General features: G+C 43.0%; 1 protein-coding gene across 6 annotated transcripts in view; it reads left to right on the top strand.

Moving 5' to 3' along the window:
- Ascc1 (activating signal cointegrator 1 complex subunit 1) overlaps window positions 1-14,584 on the top strand; it is a 79,644-nt gene extending 65,060 nt beyond the window's left edge. For all 6 annotated transcript variants that reach the window (XM_051186766.1, XM_051186762.1, XM_051186761.1 and 3 more), the window contains 2 exons: window positions 12,395-12,516; window positions 14,307-14,584. In XM_051186766.1, the coding sequence (XP_051042723.1) occupies window positions 12,395-12,511 (117 nt within the window). In that variant the 3' untranslated portion in view covers window positions 12,512-12,516; window positions 14,307-14,584. The remainder of the gene's footprint in view (window positions 1-12,394; window positions 12,517-14,306) is intronic.
- The last annotated feature ends 4,705 nt before the right edge of the window (window positions 14,585-19,289 follow it).

A 19,289-nucleotide genomic window follows, 5' to 3' on the forward strand; every position in this document is an offset into this window, starting at 1 on the left:
TTCTAGGACCTTTTCAGAGGGGGTTTTCCCTGCTGGGGATCCGACTCAGCCTCCAACACTCCAGCCATTCTGTAGCACTGAGCTTCAGCCCTGAAGAAGTTTCCATGTTCTCTTTCTTGGTGAATGGGTGTGGCTGTGTAGGCATGTGGCTTGCCCTGGGATGAATAGGCACAGCCTATTCATGGAGGCTTTGCTCTTGGATGTGCTTGCTTCCTACCTCCTTCTCATCTCCCTGATGCTTGCTCTCATAGAAGTATTCTTGTTTGTACGCAGAAGCTCAGAATCAAGTGTTTGTGATTCTAATTGTGAAGTAGATTAGCAAAATATTTTCAAAATTGATTATTTTTTAGCCTATTAATATATTTCTTTACAAATTGTCATTACATTTGTTAGGAACAGAGCTGTGGCATGTGTGTATGGAGGTCAGAGGACAACTTGTCTTGAGTCTGTTCTCTCCTTCCACCATGTGTATCCTAGGGATTGAACTGAGGTCATCAGGTTTGGTGCTGCAAAACTCCCTTGCCCACTGAGCCATCTCACCTACCCTGGTGTTAATATGTTTCTGTTTATGACCTGACATCTTTTTTCTTCAGACAAGATCTCATCCCAGGCTTGACTCAATTTTTTTCTATGTTGCTAAGGATGATTTAACTCCTGCACTGCCTGCCTCTACATCTCAAATGATGGGTTTTCAGGCATACATTACTGTGCTGGGCTTCTCCAATGCTGAGGATTAAAACATGCTTAGGTAGGCACCCTGCCACCTGAGCTACATCCCCGGCCTTACTGTCTAATATTTTGATCCTGTATCTGTAGGCCTTTTTCTTGAAGAATGCTTCAGAAATTTACCACTGTTAAAAGTTATGTTTAATTAGGATCTCCCAGGGGTTGTGACTATAGCTTTTACACCATTTGATTCTTGCTCTTGGCCTATGTATCAGCTTTCCTCTTGTTAGGGGAATGATGGCCTCAAACAGCTTATGAGAAGGAAGAATCAGAACATTCAGCCTATGGCCACTTGGGTCTATGTACATGGGCAGAGCATCATGAGCAGGGGAGCACACAGTGAAGGAGGTTCAAATCTCATGACAGGAAGCAAAGAGAGAGGAAGAGACTGAGGAGCATGTTAGCCTTCAAAGGCACACCTCCTGTGACCTACTTCCTTTATTTTGTCCCCACCTCCTAAAGTATCCAGAACCTCCCACAGAACATCACTAACTGGGAACCAAGAATCTAAGAGCCCACAGTGTAGTAACAAACAGTTTCAACATCTTCACAAGCTCAAGTTCAGAGTCTCAAATACAAACTTCCCAATCCACAGGGGAATAACAGAACATCAAGGAGGTAGCCAAAGGAAGAGGAAACACAGCAGACAAACACTAAATCCCATAGTTCCCTGTCTTGACATCTGGAGTGTGTGGTATGACTTGGACTCTGGCAGATTTATGTAGCCCTGTTCTTGTGATGGTCTTTACCATTTGCAAACAACATGGCTGTTTTCTTGGTTCCACGGGAGGCTTTCTTTAGCAGACATTGCACATTTCCGGCATCTTCAATATCCCGAGATCTCTGAGACAGCCTAGGTTCCTCCATTGGCCTCATAAGGACTGCTTGCAGGGATGATGACCCTGCCTCACATCAATTAGCCTCTCAGACCATTGAAATCTGAGCAGAATCCTCCATGACCCTACAATCCTTGGATTCCATGTGACTGCAAGACCAGCATCATGAGATGAGCTCCAAAATTGGCTACTCTTGAGCAGTAGGTGGACCCTTTGGGTCACAGCCCCTAGACTCTGAGTGAGAATAGCTAAGCATAGTCAGTTGATTCCTGGGTAAACAACTTCACAAGTGTCCCTGTATTATTAGGGTGATTTGGTCACTCTGTCTTCTCAAAGGAAGGTATTTGAAATGAATGTATACATTTACACCCTTGAGGCCATGATGGGTAAGCACAGACCAGTTCTAAGATGCCTATAAGGCTTCTTTCTAATGACATTATTCTCCAGAAACAATGTGTTCCTAACCCCAATATTATTTTGGAGGGGAGGAAGGGTTGGGCCAGGCTCTCACTGTGTACCCCAGTGTGGTGGTTTGAAAGATGGCCCCTAAAGAGAATGGTACTAGTAGGAGGTGTGACCTTGTTAAAGTAGGTGTGGCCTTGTTAGAGGAAGTGTGTCACTGTGGAGGCGGGCTTGAGGTTTTGTATATGCTCAAACCACAGCCATTGTTTTAGACCACTTCCTGTTGCCTGTAAGTCAAGATGTAAGAACTCTGAGCTCCTTCTCCAGCACCATGTCTTTCTGCATGCTGCCTTGGCTCCCACCATTATGAAAATAAACAGAACCTCTCAAATGTAAGTTACCACACTTAAATCTTTTCCTTTATAAGAGTTGCCATGGTTATAGTATCTCTTCACATCAACAGAAACCCTCACTTAGACACCTAGGCTGCCATGAATTCACTATGTAACCCAGGCTGGCCTCAGACTCATGGCAATCTTCCTGCCTCAGCCTCTGAAGTACTTGGATTATAAGCATGAACTACCATGTCCAGCTCCTTCCCTGAAACTTTATACATGGCCAAACTCAAACTTTTGACCTTTCTTTTAGCTTTTGATTCTGATTATAATCTTGGTGAGAAGCACCCAGAAATCACTCCAGGATGCCAGACTATCTTGAAATATCTGCTAGGTTTATTAGCCTGTCACTTTTCAAGTCAGCCTCTGACAAATTGTAGGACATAGAAAGGCATAGGCTGTTGTTCTTTGCCAGCATGAAGCACAAATGGCTTTCAGTCCGGTTCCTATTGAAGGACTTCCTGTCTGATGCTTTTCTGTTGGTCTAACCTCTTACAAGAATCAACCTTACTGCAGGCTTCTGGTATTCTAAGCTTTTTCTTCCTGTTTCTTCAAACACTTACAAATGCCCTCTGCCTCAAGACAGTCCCACAGGCTTCCAACAACAGTGTGAATCCCAGAAGTGGGCTCCCACTTCTCCAATGTCAACTTTTATGTTGGAGTTTTTTGTTTGCTGGTTTTTGTCACTGCAATCCAGTATCTGGCAGGAACAACTTGTGGGAGGAATTGATGACTATGTTGATAATGATGATTATTTGTTTATAGTTTAGCAGTTCAGCTTGTAATATTTGGCTTTGTTGACTCTGGGCTACTCTGGGCACCACCAGCTCAGGACTAAGTGTTGTGGGGCATTTCGTAGTCAGGCCATACCAGCCCTGAAGTAAGTGAACACTTGACTGTGAGCATATGCAAATAGCTGAAAGGTGGGATTTTCTCCCACTGTGGCATTCTTGGATACAGATTTGTTGTTGCACTCAAGAGCATGTACGCTGCCTCATGGCCACAGCTTCTGCTGGCCAGTACTAGGAGCTCTTAAATTTACCTCAGTGTTAGTGCTCCTAGCCTGCCTTGTTTCTTATCTTTGAAGTATGAATAATTAAGTTTGGCTCTGGTTCTCATCATAACAATTTTTTGAAGGGTTAATGAGCTGAGATTTGTAAGATACTTTTAGATCCTTAGATGAAAGGTGTTATTTAACCACAGCAAAGCTTTGTATTGGGAGTTCCTTACCAAGGAACACACAGTGCTTGTCACACTGCCTTTAGTTATCTGTTACCTGCCTTCCCGTGGAGGGAGGGAAGGGGTAAGTGTTGTGATCAAGTATTAGATGGTACCATTACTATTACTTTTATCTGTAAACAGGGCAGTTGTGTGAAAGTAGAAGTTGATGGAACAGTATAAAAGACAAACACTGGGGAAACTTCAGAGTAGCATGCATTTAGTATTGGGTAGCACACCCCTTCCACTGTGAGCTTCAGAAGTCTAATCACATGTGGAGAAACCAGCACAACCGTAACTGCACTCTCAGTCTAACAAACTAGTTCATATATAGTTGTACCAAATATAGCATACAGGTTAGTTTAATTTATAAATACCAATAATGACTCAAATAAATTGTGTGGGACTTACATGGTATGGGTTGTCTGCTTGCCTGCCTGCCTGCCTACCTTCCTCCCTCCCTTCTTCCCTTCCTTTCTTGGTGCTGGGAATTGAACCCAGAACCTCACATGTTCTAGGTAAGCTGCTCAACTACTAAGCTCCAACCTCTGTCCCATCACATACTTCCACTCTGAACTTTAAAACTGAATTTTCTCTTATTAAAGTCAGGTTATCTAAGTCCATCCAGCATGAGAAGTACATTTTCTTAGAAGAGGGATTTTTGGGCCAGCCAGTAAAAGCACTTGCCACAAAAGCCTGATGGCCAGAGTCCAGTCTCTAAAACCCACAATAGGAGAGAACTGGCTCCCATGTTATCATTATCCTCTGACCCACACATGGCCCTGGCACAAGCATGCCCCTCCAGCACATACCCATACCACGCTAGTAATAAATACATTAAACCCTTTTATTTACCACTGTGTGTATGTATGGGGGGGGGGGGACAGAGATAGTCCTGGGAATAGATTCTCTCCTCCCTTTTTCTAGGTTCTGGGGATTGATCTGAGGGAGTTAAGCTTTAAGCACCAGGTGCCACTACCAGCTGAGCCAGCTCACCCTCCCATAGATAAACTTTGTTTTCAAAAGAGGGATCTTTGAGGACTGTGCTTTGTCTGAGACTGAAGAAGACAGGAAGCCTGGCAGGTTCATTTTCCTGGGGACTGGTCTTCTGTAGTTCTGTACCTAGAGGTCACAGACATAAAAGGCTCCTCTCCATCTTCCTCCACTCTGAGATTTCCAGTATCATTTTTGCAGTGCTTTGCATTTGGAGTTCTTTCTGGTGTTTGATGATCATACTACCACACTGGGAGGAAAGAGTTGAAGGTCCAAGATGAATGCCAGGAAAAATGTCTGCAGTTAGCCCTTCAATCCTGCCATTTGTTTTCTTTTAGTGTATATCACTAAATTGTTACCAGAGATCAATACTTCCCTCTGTGCTCTCAAAAGGAAACAGACATGTATGGACTAAAAATGGTAGGCTCCACAGACCATGTGAGCATGGGGCAGCAGGATGCTTGGAATCGTTTGTTTTCTGAGACAGGGTGATATGTACCCAGACTCATTCCAAACCTGCAGGAATACAAATGTGTGCATGTCACCATGCTGGCTAGGAGGATTCAATTCTAACTTTGAATTCTCTTTCAGGGAACTCTGTTTTTTGTTTTTTCCAGACAGAGTTTCTTTGTATAGCCCTGGCTGTCCCGGAACTCACTCTGTAGACCAGGCTAGCCTTGAATTCAGAGAGCCACCTGCCTTCGCCTCCCACGTGCTAGGATTAAAGGTGTGAGCCACCACTGCCCCACTTTACTTTTTCTGTGTGTGTGTGTGGGGGGGGGGTTGAGACAGGGTCTCTTTATGTAGCCCTGGCTGTCTTGGACCTCAGTATGTAGACTAGGCTAATAGAGATCCACCTGCTTCTGCCTTTCAAGTGCTAGCATTAAAGGCATGTGCTATTCTACCCAGCATAAACTCTTGGTTTTGACCTTAAATCACTTCATCCTAGTTGTTCTCAATTCTGTCTTTATTTGGTGACAGAAAAGTTCAATTTTCTTTCATTACATCTATAATGGAAATTTGAAATAGATGATAGAACTGAGGGTATAATGCAGTAATAGAGTAGCTTACCTAGCATATGTGAGGATCTAGGTGTAGTCCCATTGAAAAAGCCCAGAATGGGAAAATGTGCTTGCAATTCCAGTGCTGGAGATCAGAGACAGGCAGATCCTTGGAGCATTCTGGCCAGCCATTCTAGCCCAGTCTTCAAACCAAAGGTCTCAAAAAAATAAATAAATAAAAATAAACTGTGCATATATGTGTACATGAACCCACACATATCTGAACCCCCTCCACATGAATACACATTAAAGGATTTTTCTTTCTGTCTTTCCTCCTTTCTTTTTCTTCCTTCCTTCCTTCCTTCCTTTCTTTCTTTCTTTCTTTTTTTCTTTTCTTTTTTTTTTTTTTTTTTTTTTTTTTTTTTTGTAGTTTTTAGATAGGATCTCATTATGTTGCCTTGGCTGGCCTGGAGCTCCCTGTGTAGACCAGGCTGGTTTCAGACTCATAGACATTCACCTGCCTCTGTCTCCCAAGTATGGTATTAAAGACATGTGCCACATTGCCCTGCAAGAATTTATTTTTGTACTAATTCTTTGAGTACATAGTGCAGGATAGCAGTACGTCCATTCCAGTGTTCAAATGCCCCTCAGGACCTAGGTATTACATCCTCCCCATAGATTATCCACATTCATCCTTCTTGTTGGCCAGGGAGAACACAAACACTGGCAGTCTTAAATTTCATTTTCAGAGAGCTGGAGAGATGGCTCAGAGTAGAGCCCCAGCTGCTCTTCCAGAGGCTCTGAGTTCAATTCCCAGCACCACAGGGTAGCTAAAAACCATCTATAATGCAATCTGGTGCCCTCTTCTACTGTGCAGGTATGCATGCAGACAGAACATTGAATATATAATAAATATATAAATCTAAAAAACATTTTTTAAAATCACATTTTCAACCCTCACCACATAGTCAGTAATTTTGTATGGCAGCTCACAGTTGTAGAGCTGTGCATGTGTCAGAAAAGTGCTATGTGGAGAGAATCCCTGGGGGAATTGTTATAAGACAGGAGAAAATCTCAACATGTCTAAAATTCTTTGACTAGATTTTTTTTTAATTTAAAATTTCCCATCAGATCTATTCTTTTCTAAACAACAGAGCACTTTACTCTTCCAAAGTGCAATTGAGGTTTGTTGTGTTGTTTTCTGCTGCTTGTAGTTTAAGCCTTTTCTTCTCTCTACCCTTTTCATTTAGGTAGCTAATTCAATAGAGCAATTTTGTTGATTTATACTTATTTTCACCCAAATTTTAATTAAAATCTTTTTCAACTGATCTCTAGTCATGTGACCCATTAGCCAGGTTCAGAGAAAGAGGATCACTGTGCAAGCCACGTATTGACTTTCGGTGGTTAGACTAGACCTTTCAGAGACCTCTCTTAAGGGGAGCTGCCCACAGCGAGGGATTAAATGGCTCAAATTCTAGTCAGACTTCCTGAGGGGAGTCTTAGTTTTCTACCTCACATGACAGAAAGAGAGATTTTTTTTTTTCTCTTACTAGGTCCTGTTACCAAACTGGAACCCTTTTCCACTGAGAACTGAGGAACCAGTAACAGGACTGTATTTGACAGTGAGGGAGACCTACCTATTCTTGGCCAAAAATGGGAGAATTGGTGGATCAACTTACAAAGCCACCCCCCCACACACACACACTCCTTAGGGACAAGGAGGTTATAGGTGTGAAGGAGTAGGGTATGCGAATAAAGGAAAAGAATTTCATATCTTTTCTGGGAATCCCTCAGGGTCTCCCAAGAATTTGGACACAACCTCTTTTTCTATGGTTCTTTCCTGTTGTTGTTGTAGAGTCTGTCAACTGTCACAGTGCTATAGAATATGTCATTCAGTATGCAGGTGGCATCAGAAAGTCAGAGATGCTCACTCTATCAGACACCTTGAGAGCCACCCCATTGGCCAGTCCACTGGAGGGCAGCTTCTGGACTGGAGGCATTCGATCTTCACTCTGCTCTCTACAGTCATGCATGGTTTTCTGAGCCTGAACAACACAAAGTGGGTCATATCTTCACAAAGAATATACTATACCCCACTTCAGGGGGAAAGGGCCATAGAAGGCAACTGAAATCATCCAATTCCTGTCTTTGCTTAATGGTCTAGTGCTACTTATTGGGTGGCCTGTCTTGAATCCCATCACCTTCTGTGTGCCGGTGACCACAGCCTTTCCCCAGCCTCACACTGAGCAAGAAGATGAGAAGGGCTCGGTATAGCTTTTACTTCTCAGTGTTGTGAGGATACATCAGCCAATCACAGTGCTGCTCAATAAATGTTGGCTTTTGCAGTCTTTATTGGTATTGTTGTCACTACTAATACAGTTTATGGTTCACCTTCATCTTTTAGCATATTGGTGTCAGGACACTGTTTTAAAATCTCTTGTTATGATAAATGTGAGTTCACAAAAGTTTAAATTGACAAGTAAGCACCATCATAATGTAAAAAAAGTGACAACTTTTTACAAACAAATTACAAGGGCATACTTGTAATTCATAACAAAGGGTTCATTTCCCTGGTATGTGAAGACTAGCAGCTCAATAAAAAAATGGGTGACTGTAAAGCTCTTTTGTTGTGACATGCTTGTGCTCCAGAGTTCATGTCTATTGCATAATCACAACCCATCAGGAGACTGGAGAAGCCTGAGACACTGTAGCTGGAGTTATAGACAGCCATGTAGAATATGGCTGTGTATGGGCATGTGCAGTGTGCAGGTGCCTGAAGAGGCCATGCAGAAGTAGCTCCCCTCTCGGAACTGCTCTGGTACCCTCCTGTGCCTGCTTACCCTGGTTTCCATCCATGTCTTCTCCACCCTCAGAGCGTTCTCTCTGTCCCTCACTCCTGCTGCTTCCCATCTGCTCCAGCCTTCCCATGGCTGCTGTTTCAGCTGAGATGACCTTCTGTACATAGGCTAATCTCCCAGAGATGCACTTTCCTCAGCCTGCTCAGAGACCTTCAGTGTTTGCTTTGGCTAGCAGGAGGTCTAACTTGTGAACCTAACCTGGGTGGTGTGGAGAAGGGCTCTGTCACCTAGTCTTCCCTCATAAGTCTTTCTCACTGTGATTTTTAGGACTCCACCCAACATAAACTGCCTGGCCCTGTTCACCATGCTCATTGCTGCCTCTGAGCCCCCCATACGCTGTCTTGTACATGGCCCAAGGTCCAACTCAGTTCTTGTCTCCTCTAGATTGCTTTGCTTGTACCCAGACCTCATTGCCCAGTATTTCCTCAGGTCCTACTGCATTTCTGAGGCTAGAATATCTGACAGGATCGATCACCTTAAAGTCGGAAAGGTTTTTGTTAGCTGCTGTTGGTGACAGTCACCATGTTGGCACGGGCATGGTGGTATCTGTGGCCCTTGCAATGTGGGATAGAGCTTCTTCACATCACAGGCCAGAAAGCATTGTGACCAGAACTAGAAACTGGGCTTCAGTCTTTAGAGGCCACCAGCTAGGCTCTGGCTCCTAATGGCAGCCTTCCAGTATACTGCCACCACTGTTCAAAAACACAATTTGGGGGTTGTGCGTTTTACATTCAGAGATAACAGTGCCTGTACTCTCATCACACATTTACCATTTGCTGTAGATGTTGGTTTGTTTTTTTTGGTTTTTCGTTTTTGGTTTTGGCTTTATATTGTTGAGACAGGAACTCCCCTTGTTGCCTCAAATTTTCAATCCTCCAACCTCAGACTTCTGAGTACTGGGATTACAGGCATCCTGGCTCCAGGTGGACGTTTTCATTGAAGTAGAGAATGCGTGTCTACATGCACATGGAAACGTGTTCAGATCTGGAGGAAAGCACACAGGGACACAGAAGATCATAGTCACAGCTAGGCAGTAGTGGTGTACGCCTTTAATTCCAGCATTCGGGAGGCAGAGGCAGGTGGATCTCTGTGAGTTTGAGACTAGCTTGGTCTACAAGAGTTATTTCCAGGACAGTCTCCAAAACAATACAGAGAAACCCTGTCTTGAAAAACAAAACAAAACAAAAAACAAACAAACAAAGATTACAGCCTCCACATTTCTTTCTTCTCATCTGCTTCCTGGCTCCTAAGACTTGGGAGACAGAGCCACACCATGTGTATCTGCATAGCAGTATCCATCATCAGTGCTGAGTGATACCCTGCATCAAGACCTGAGCTAAGAGCAGAATCCAGCTCCAGTAGACAGGAAACAGAGCAAAAGCAGACAGACTGTAAGTTTCCCTTACTGACTAGGTTCTTTCTTGACAGCCAATTAGAATTGAGATATGCTTCTCGCTCCCAGCTTAATTAGAGGTAATACATTTTTTTGGTAAGTCCTCTTCAGGGATTCCTTGATAGTAACTTGTAAATTAATTCCAGCCTCCACATGGAAATATTTTCTCCTCTGTGAACTTGTAGACACAGGGAGAGATGTATAGCATGAGTTTTTGTTGCCATTTTGTCCATCAAGTATTTATTGATCCCATATAGACTACTAAATACTGTTACAGAATATGGTGAGATTCAGATCCTCTCGCCACAAGGTTTATATTCTGATGAGTCACTAGAAATAATTGATAGCACTAACAGCAAGTCTCCACACTAAAAATATAACAATGACTAAAGAGTAAAATAACTGAGAAATTGCTACAAAATCATCTGTTCCAGAGTCTTTGCAGGCATTTAGAGGAAACAGGAACACAGAGGTAGAAAAGGCCATAAAGAAGGTTATCCTGAGAAGAAGAGATTTCTACGTGCCAAAATCCATTTGATAGGATATTATCAAAAAGCATGAGAGAAGGTGGGAATTTAGAAAGTAAAATAAATGCAAGATGTAGAGAGTAGAGAGATTTTAGAAGTATCATAAGCTCCTGATTTACAGGGCATTTTTTTTTCTTGTCTGTTACTGGATCTCTGCCCATTGTGATCTTTTAGCCTATATGGCTTGGTGCAGTGAGTGGTGTCAGTGCACCCTTGTCGTCACAGCCTGCACTGGCATTGCAACGTGTTAGAATTTATGTTCCTTCTCCTCTTAATATTCTAAATACTTCATTGAAATCACATCTCACTAACTTCGTTATCACTATGTTCTCTTTTTGCATTCATCAACCTGAATGTTGTGAGGATTTTCCCAAGCAGATCACATCTCTGGGTGTTCTGCACGAGAAAAAGCACAGTCGTGGGTGGTCACTTGCAGCTCCATGCTGTGATGTCTCCTTTACTTAGAACTGTGAACACAGAGATGAGGTAGAGGACTCAGAGGCCACCAAGCCTTCCAGAGTAACTAGTAGGACATAAGCGCCCCTTGTTTTGTCCCTCCCTTTGCCTCTTGGTTATTATGTATTTTCTGTGCCTAGAGGGCTTCAGTTTGCAAAGCTGTAAATCTGTCAGTCTTGTTTATGTGGTTTTCACTTCAAATTAATGTTCATCAAAGGGATTAGCAGATAATTATTTCAGCCTGAGTTTCTTTACAAGAAGAGTGGATATGGTTTGCACAGGCTTATTGAGCCAGGATGTAAAAATTGTGAATTCAGTGCAGGAGAGAGCTGGTCTCCTTTTGAAAGACAAGACAATGATCTTTCGGGTCAAATTGATGTCATGTTGAATAATCAATATTTACTGGACTTTGTAAAGTTAGCATTTAATGAACCACTGACATTTTTCTGGGCCATTAATTGCAGAAAGAAGAAAGGTGGGTGAAGGGACTGGTATAAAAGTAAGCGAAGAGACAGTTGCTAGTGTGTGGAGCATCTTTCCACTCTTAGATTCTATTCAGCATTGTTGGGTACTTGTATCTACCCTGCTTGGCTGCTTGGAGCTGGGGTATAGCTTGGAGGTAGAGCTCAGGCAGAAACCCTGAATATAAACCCCAGAACCAAAAAAAGAGAAAGAAAGGGAAGATTTCTCAGATTCTTTCCAACTGTAAACAGAGCAGTTCTTGCCTCCTATGTGAAGGTTAGATACTCCTCCCATCCCAGTACTTCCTAGGCCAGACCTTGCTTATCTTCTGAAATTAGATTGGGTGTGTTCAGGGAGGTATGGCCACAGACTACTCTTTGGCAGTCCAGTTCCCTGGATGAATTCCAGTGGTGTTTCAGGTTCTGCCTTCTGAATGTATCTTCACCAGGTCAGGTCCTTACCTCCCACTGATGGCTCTTGAAAGCACTCAGAATGGGAGAGTGCAGGATGGAACATTTCCTGGAGGATGCTGGCCTGCATCCCCATCCAATTAAAGGGCCTTTCTAAGCATCCAGCGTTCCTCTGGTGGTGCTGCATTCTTGAGATAGAGTGCCTCTTACTGGGTTGTCTCCATCATGTGTGTGGCACTGAGCATCATCTTCTGATTGTGTTGTCAGTACTTCTAGTAAGTGCTGTTGACAAGGTAGAAGAATGTGCCCTATAGACTTTCATGTTGCCCTAAGAAAATCCAATACTAATGGGTCTTACTTGGCCAGTAACTGAGTCAAAATCATTTTGTCAGGCCCTGTGTGTCTGATTGCAGCCCCAGGATGTTTATTACAAGCTCTTGGTCATGTTTGCTCAGTAGATACATCTTGACTATGACTTTGTAGCTTTCCTTTCTAGTGTATTTTCTCAGGGGAGACTTCAAGATTAATGAGAAAAAAGAACCGGCTGTTCCTTCTCACTCCACCCCCATCCCTCCTCTCTAGGATCATTATTCAGAATAAACACTGAGAAGAGAAACATGGAGGGGGAGAGGTTGGAATTGTTGTAGTGTGATGTTTAAAGGCAGACAGGATAAGGAACATCCGCATCTCCAGCTCTCCTTGGATTCTTCTTTGCAGACGTTTGAGAACTTCTACTTTGGTTCCCTGAAGCTCAATTCCATTCACATCTCTCAGAGGTTCACAGTGGACAGCTTTGGAAACTATGCCTCTTGCGGACAGGTGGACTTCTCCTGAAGTGGGTATGGAAAGCACTAGAAATGGAATATCTTCCTAAGGTGGTAAAGAAGGGCTTCATTTCGGCCCTTGGGGTATGGGAGTGGGAATTTGGAGGCTTGATATAAGCTGTAGTTATCTGGGAAGAGGGAACTACAGTGGTGAAAATGTGTCTGTGAGATTGGCCTGTAGGAGCATTTCCTTGATTAATGATTGATGTGGGAGGGCCCAGCCCACTGCAAGTGGTGTCACCCCTGGGCAGGTGGTCCTAGGGTGTATAAGAAACCGTGGAAAGGGGACTGGAGAGATGACTCAGTGGTTAAGAGCACTGACTGCTTTTCCAGAGGACCCAGATTCAATTTCCAGCACCCACATGGCAGCTAACAACTGTCTGTAACTCCAAAATCTGACATCCTCACACAGTCATACATGCAGGCAAAACACAGTGTATATAGAATAAATAAATTAAAAAAAGAAAAAAGAAACCATAGAAAGCAAGCCATGAGGAACAAACCAGTAAGCCAAGCCTTTCATACCCAAGTTGGTTTTGGTCCTGGTTTTTATCTTAGCAATAGGAAGCAAGATTAGGGCAAATGCTGATTGTCCTGGGTGGTCGCTTCCAAATTCCCAACTCCATGTTGCCTTTGATGGTCCTCCACAGTCCCACCATGTCTGCCAAGATGCTTGTGGAGGGCTTGAGCCCATCAACCTTTGGCTTATTCTATTTTGTGTGTTAGGACAAAATATAAATAACATAAAATTTATTATCTTAGCTATTTTAAGTGTAAGGTTTGATTTAATAAATACATGTGTAACATTGTGCTGCTGTTACCATCTCCTATAACTTTTCTAGAACTTTTAACTGTACCTTCAAGTAGTTTCCTCATTCCTCATCTACCCCTCCCCCAAACCCCTGGCAACCATTTAACTTTCTGTCCATGATGTCATAGCTGAGTAACTCATAAGTAGACCCACACAGTGTTTGTCCTAGCATGATGTCCTCAAACTTCATCATGTCATATCATGTAACAGCTCTGCTTTCTTTTTTAAGGATGAATACTATTCCATTGTATATATACAACATTTTGTTTACCTACCCATCCACAACTAACTGACCCTTAGGTTTTGTCTATACCCTGACAAGTGTGAATAGAACTGTCCAGGCTGGGTGTGCAGATGTACCTTCCACACCCTGTTTTTCATTTTCCTCACTAGCCAGAGACTTATCTTTAGCAGTTACGATTAAATTTGCATTCTTGATCTGTTCCTTTTCATTCTAAAATTAGTTCCTAAAAATATTTTGGGGGGAAGGCTGAAGGTATACCTCAGTTGGTAGAGTACTTGACTAGCTTTCACAAACCTGGGTTAGATACCAGCACCACATGGAACAGTATACAGAGGTCCAAGCCTGCAATCCCAGCACTTGGCTACACAGAGTGTTCAAGGGCAGCCTGGGATATATGAAACCAAGCCTTTGCTTCCCCCCAAAGAAACAACAACAAGTCCCAAGGGACTGGAGCCCTAGGTTTGTGTTTACGAACACTGGCTATTCTTCTAGAAGTATATGGGTTCAATTCCCAGCACTCATGGAGACTCACAGACATCTGTAACTCCAGTTCTGGGGATCCAGTGCCCTCTTTGGGCCTCCATAGACACCCGGCATATAAATGGTGCCTAGACATACATGCAGGCAAAACACCCATGCACATAAAATAAAACTAAACACATAAAACATAAACAGGCAACAAAATTGTTTCACATCCCCCTCCCACACCCCCAGTGGAGTTGTGATAGCTCTTTTCTGTTTCCTCCTCAGAAGAACAGCAGAGACTGTGACTGACGCAGCATCAGGAACCTGGAAAGTGTGGCAGCAGCAGGCATGCGGGCCTCCAGCTGACGGCAGAGGAGGGAGCTCCGGCCCACACTCACTCTTCCTTCTCATCCCTTCCTTTCTTGTTCTTCATTCCTTACCCTCATGACCCCTCCTTTCTGTGAAGTCTGCTCCTGAGCTCTGTGTTAAATCACCATGCTGTGGAGATTGGCTTCTCTGTGAGATGGGACAGACCATCTGCAATAAACTAAGTTTTCAAGTTACTGTGTTCGCTCTAATATGGCCAGGCAGTTGTGGTCTATGTGCCATTGCCACTTGTGTTGGGGCGATAGGCTTTAGTACTTAGTGATTTGGCTGTTCCATTTACCAAGGACTCACTTGTCAGTGCCTCAGGGGCCATTTTCCCAAAGGCTTCCACTTTGTGATGGTGATAGTCAGGGTTTCTATTTCTCTCCTCAGGTTGTTACATGGCACATGGCTCTATCCACCCCCCCACCCCCCCACCACTACCACCAAGCTGAGAACTGTAACCGGGGCCTTATGCTTGCTATGCAAGTACTCTACCACTGCTCCGCATGGCTTCCCAGAGCGTCTCTCCCCAGCTGTTGGGTAGTCTTCTTCACTAGGGTGCAGATACCATCTTTTGGGGGTCAGGAATGAAGGACTTGTGCTTGTAGAATCTTTAAGAAAAAAAAAAAGTTTTGTTTTGGAATTGCATGATATGTCAGATACTCTGTTCTTAATAGAACTTGGAACTCTGTTATCACATCTCAGGGTCCCTGCCCACTACACATGTAAGCAAAGACCATATTGTTAGCTGAGTTCTAAAGTGCAGAGGGGAGTTTTCCAGAGGTGATACCTGGTGATGGCCATGTGTATGTGTAGATTTTTGTGTTTTGTGGTATTCTGTATATTGGTAGATATTAGTAAATTTTTTTTAAAATTATCTTTTGGTTTTATTTTTTGAGATAGTATCTCTATGTAGCCTTGGCTGGCTGTCCTGGAACTTAGTATGCAGACCACATTGGCCTTAGACTCATAGAAATCCTTTTGCCTCTGCCTCCCAAATTCTGAGATTAAAGGCATGCCCACTATGCCTGGCCAAATTTGAGATTTTTTTTTTCAAACAGTATTAGTCAATATTAATAGAACACACTTACTTGTCATGTATTTGCACATTGATTCAGCCTTCACAGCAATCCACTGGACTTGGTATTATTATTATTATCCCTATTTTTCAAATTGAGGATTAACAAGATTAAGAAATCTAGAGTTAGAGAGACAGTTAAGAGTACTTGCTGCTCTTCTAGAGGACCTGGATTTGGTTTTTGCACTCCTGTGGGGTACCTCCCAACTGCCTGTAACTCCAGCTTCAGGAATTACAGTGCCCTCTTCTGGCTTGTGAGAAACTGCATACATGTCACACAGACAATGCATGCACTTGTGCTCGTGCATTTTAAAGGATTAAAAATTTTGCCTGAGGCCGTCGGTCTCAAAGAATGGTTTTGGATGACCAGGAATTCCCAGAAATTTTCTAGGAGGGGTTTGTGAGATCCAGACTAATGCCATAAAAGTGGCAAGGTGGTTTTTGCCTTTTTACTGTCTAAGAGGCCATTGATACAATGATGTCACTCTGGTAGTTAAATGCAGTATATACTTGTGTGTTTTGTGTTTTCTAGGATGTTAGAATCCATTATGGAAGCTGGAGAGATGGCACTGGCTGCTCTTCAGAGGTTGAATTCAGTTCCCATCAACCATATGGTGGCTCACAGCTATCTGTAATAGGATCTAATGCACAACACTCATTCATAATTTTTTTTCTTATAGTCATTGTGTGATTTTAGAGGTTCACTAATTCATTTTGTCGTAGGTATTTCTGTGTTCTTACTAGTGGTTTTCTTTTCCGCCTGTTATTAGGAATTGTGTTCTGTTCACACCTCAATACCTCCATGTTACTGTTTTTGGAGGCAGAGACTTTAGAGAGGCAGTTAAGTGAAAATGAGGGCATTAGGGTGGACCCAAGTCCCACTGGCCTGGAGTCCCTAAGAGGAAATTGGGACTCACTCATGAAGACACAGGACTAGCACTCACACAGAGGAAGAACCTGTAAAGACCCTGAGAGAAGGTAGTAATCTACAAACCAAGAACAGTGGTCTCTGGAGAGACCAAACTCCAACACTTTGATCTTGAACTTCTGGCTTCAGGAACTATGAAAATAAACTGACTGTGGAGGACTTTGGTCTGTTGCACTTTGTTATGGCAGCCTTCACAGACAGCTGCTGGGGCCACAGGCTCACAGGCTACCTGTCTTTCTTTGAACCAGACATTAAAGGGATTTGTAAAAATAGAAAACAATACTACTTTCCCCCCCCCCAAATTGGGAGGGATTTGTTTCTCATAAAATACATTATTGTTCTGTTAATATGAAAGAGGAACATTTTTTTAAGTATACTGTTAAATTCTTAGTGTTGTTTTCAAGTATACTAACTAAATGTCAATGTGGAGATGTCTGTTGTATACAAACTGAAGTTCTTGCATGTCCTCAGTAATACTTTGATGTGAAAGACTTCTTCAACTAGAGGGTTAAAACCTGATACTGCTGTACTGTACTGTCTTCCAAATGGGGTCTTGTAAATGAGACTGCTGGAGCTTGCTCCTTCCCCAAGGTCACGTGTTTAAAAGCTTAGTCACTAACTGGTGGCATTTTTAGGAGGGAGTGGAACATTGGGAAGTGGGTCCTTGTGGAAGGAAATTAGGCCATTGGAGGGAAATTCCTTAAAGAAGATATTGGGCCCCCAGCCTCTGTTTTCTCTTGGCTTTCCAGCCTCTATGAAATGAGCAGGCTCCCTCAGCCCCTCTTGCTGTGAGGCTGACACCAAACCAAAGCAGCAGGGATCCTCCAAAAGCATAGGATACAATCACTGTCTTAGAAACTCTCTCAGGTGCTTTGTCACAGTAATACAAAGGTAAACGACACAAGGATTATTTGGGGGGGGGGTGTTTTGAAGCACTGGAAATCATGTTACTTAAGAACTCTACCACTGGCCTGCATCCCCAGCCCATAAACTATAAACCAGACGAGCTCTTCCCACCCTGTAATAAATAGATCAAATTACTTTCAATAGGTAGAGATCTACATCATTTTTCATGTCTGTATAGTAGTTTTTTGTAGATACTTTTTTGTTTGAAGTAGACTCTCGCTGTATTACCCAGGCAGATCTTAAATCCCATGTGCTGAAGTGACCCTCTTGTTTTCTGCCTTCCAAATTCTGGAATTACAGATGCATACCACTGGGACCAGCTGTTGATACAGTTTTAAGTTTAACAAACTGATTATTAATAGTTTACTATTCAAGTTCTCTAGAGGAACAGACCTTATAGAATTTTATTAGAAATTTATTAGATTGGCTTATAGTCAGTGATCTAGCTAATCCAACAATGGCTGTCACCATTGGAAAGTTGAAGAATCCAGTAGTTTAGTCCATGAGACTGGATGTCTCAGCTGGTTTTCAGTCTACACCAGAGTCCCAGAGAAGTAGTCTCTGATGCCAATGAAGGAGTGAACTTGCTAGGAGCAGTGAGGATGGGCAGGCAAAGAGCTTCTTTCTTCCACGTCCTTTACATAGGCTGCCAGCAGAAGGTGTGGCCCAGATTAAAGATGGGTCTTCCCACCTCAAATAATTTAATTAGAAAGACCCCTCACAGGTGCACCCAGCCACTTGGATTTTAGTTAATTCCCGATGTAGTCAAGTTGATAACCAAGAATTGCCATCACAAACAGATATTGATTGGTTTCTAGATACGGTTGTTATGAAAAATTTCCAAGTGAGTATATTTCTGCAATTATCTTTTTGAACTTATAGCATCTAGAAATGAGAATGATGTTTTTAAGACACAGATTTGGCATTTTTATTAGAAAATTAAGGTTTTCCATTTTGTATTGCCAAATATTAAATGTAACAGAAAAAAATATAAAAGACATACACACAGTTTAACAAATCTGTTTAGCAGCATCTCATATTTGAGGCCTGTGGTTTGGAGAAGCTGACCTGCCAATAATTCTCTAGAAGAAACCCCTTTTTCTTCTTTATAAACAAGGTTATCAGTTATCTTGCACAATGTGTACTCTTCCTCCTAAATAATGTTGCCTTTTGCTTTAGCTAAGTGGTGTTGTGGTGCTGCAGGAGGCAGGTCCCCTTGGATGAACTGTCCATGTGTGGAAAACGTTCTGACCTTCATGGGTCTGAAGGCAGCTATGACTTCCTGAAGGGCATCCAGTTGGTTTCTATGCTCATTGTTAAGCAGCTCTGGTAACTAGACCACCAGAACCCTTGGTGCATCTGGGCTGTCTGCTAAATGCTTTGGAGGCAGGTGTGTAGACAACTCTACTGAAAGCCTAGGACTCGGGGCCAAGTGCCTCAGTCGGTAACACTGCTGGCCTACCATGAATGGAGACCTGGGTTTGGTCCCTAGTGTCACATGAACCAGGAGGCACCTGGGATGTGGAGACAGGAGTATCAGAAGTTGAAAGGTCACCCTCAAGCTACATAACAAGTTGGAAGCCAGCATGGGCTATAGCAGACCCTGTTTGAAATAAAAAAGACCAGGATTAAGAAGATGGGGGAAAGATGGCAAGATTTGGTAAATCTTCAGAACAATGGATGATCATAACCTCTTTCTGACCCGAGGGACAGACAGCTTTGTTTTTTAAGAGTCTGGGATAATTTTGATCAAGATTCATAGCCATTGTATGTTATGTGTAGGTAGCATTAGCATTAATTCTAGATAGAAACTGGGACCCTCAGTTCCCTCCAGTCCATATGACAAGCTAACCTCTCCACCCCATCAATTGTGGGATGCAGGCTTCAGTAGAGCTTGCAGCAGCACCACAGGGAATCCAAGAAACACAAAGGGGAACTATTGTTTTGTGTTTTCCCCAGGGCACCTCCCAGCCCAGGCCACTGAGGC

This window comes from Phodopus roborovskii, unplaced genomic scaffold (assembly GCF_943737965.1).
Source record: "Phodopus roborovskii unplaced genomic scaffold, PHOROB, whole genome shotgun sequence".
NCBI classification, from domain to species: domain Eukaryota; kingdom Metazoa; phylum Chordata; class Mammalia; order Rodentia; family Cricetidae; genus Phodopus; species Phodopus roborovskii.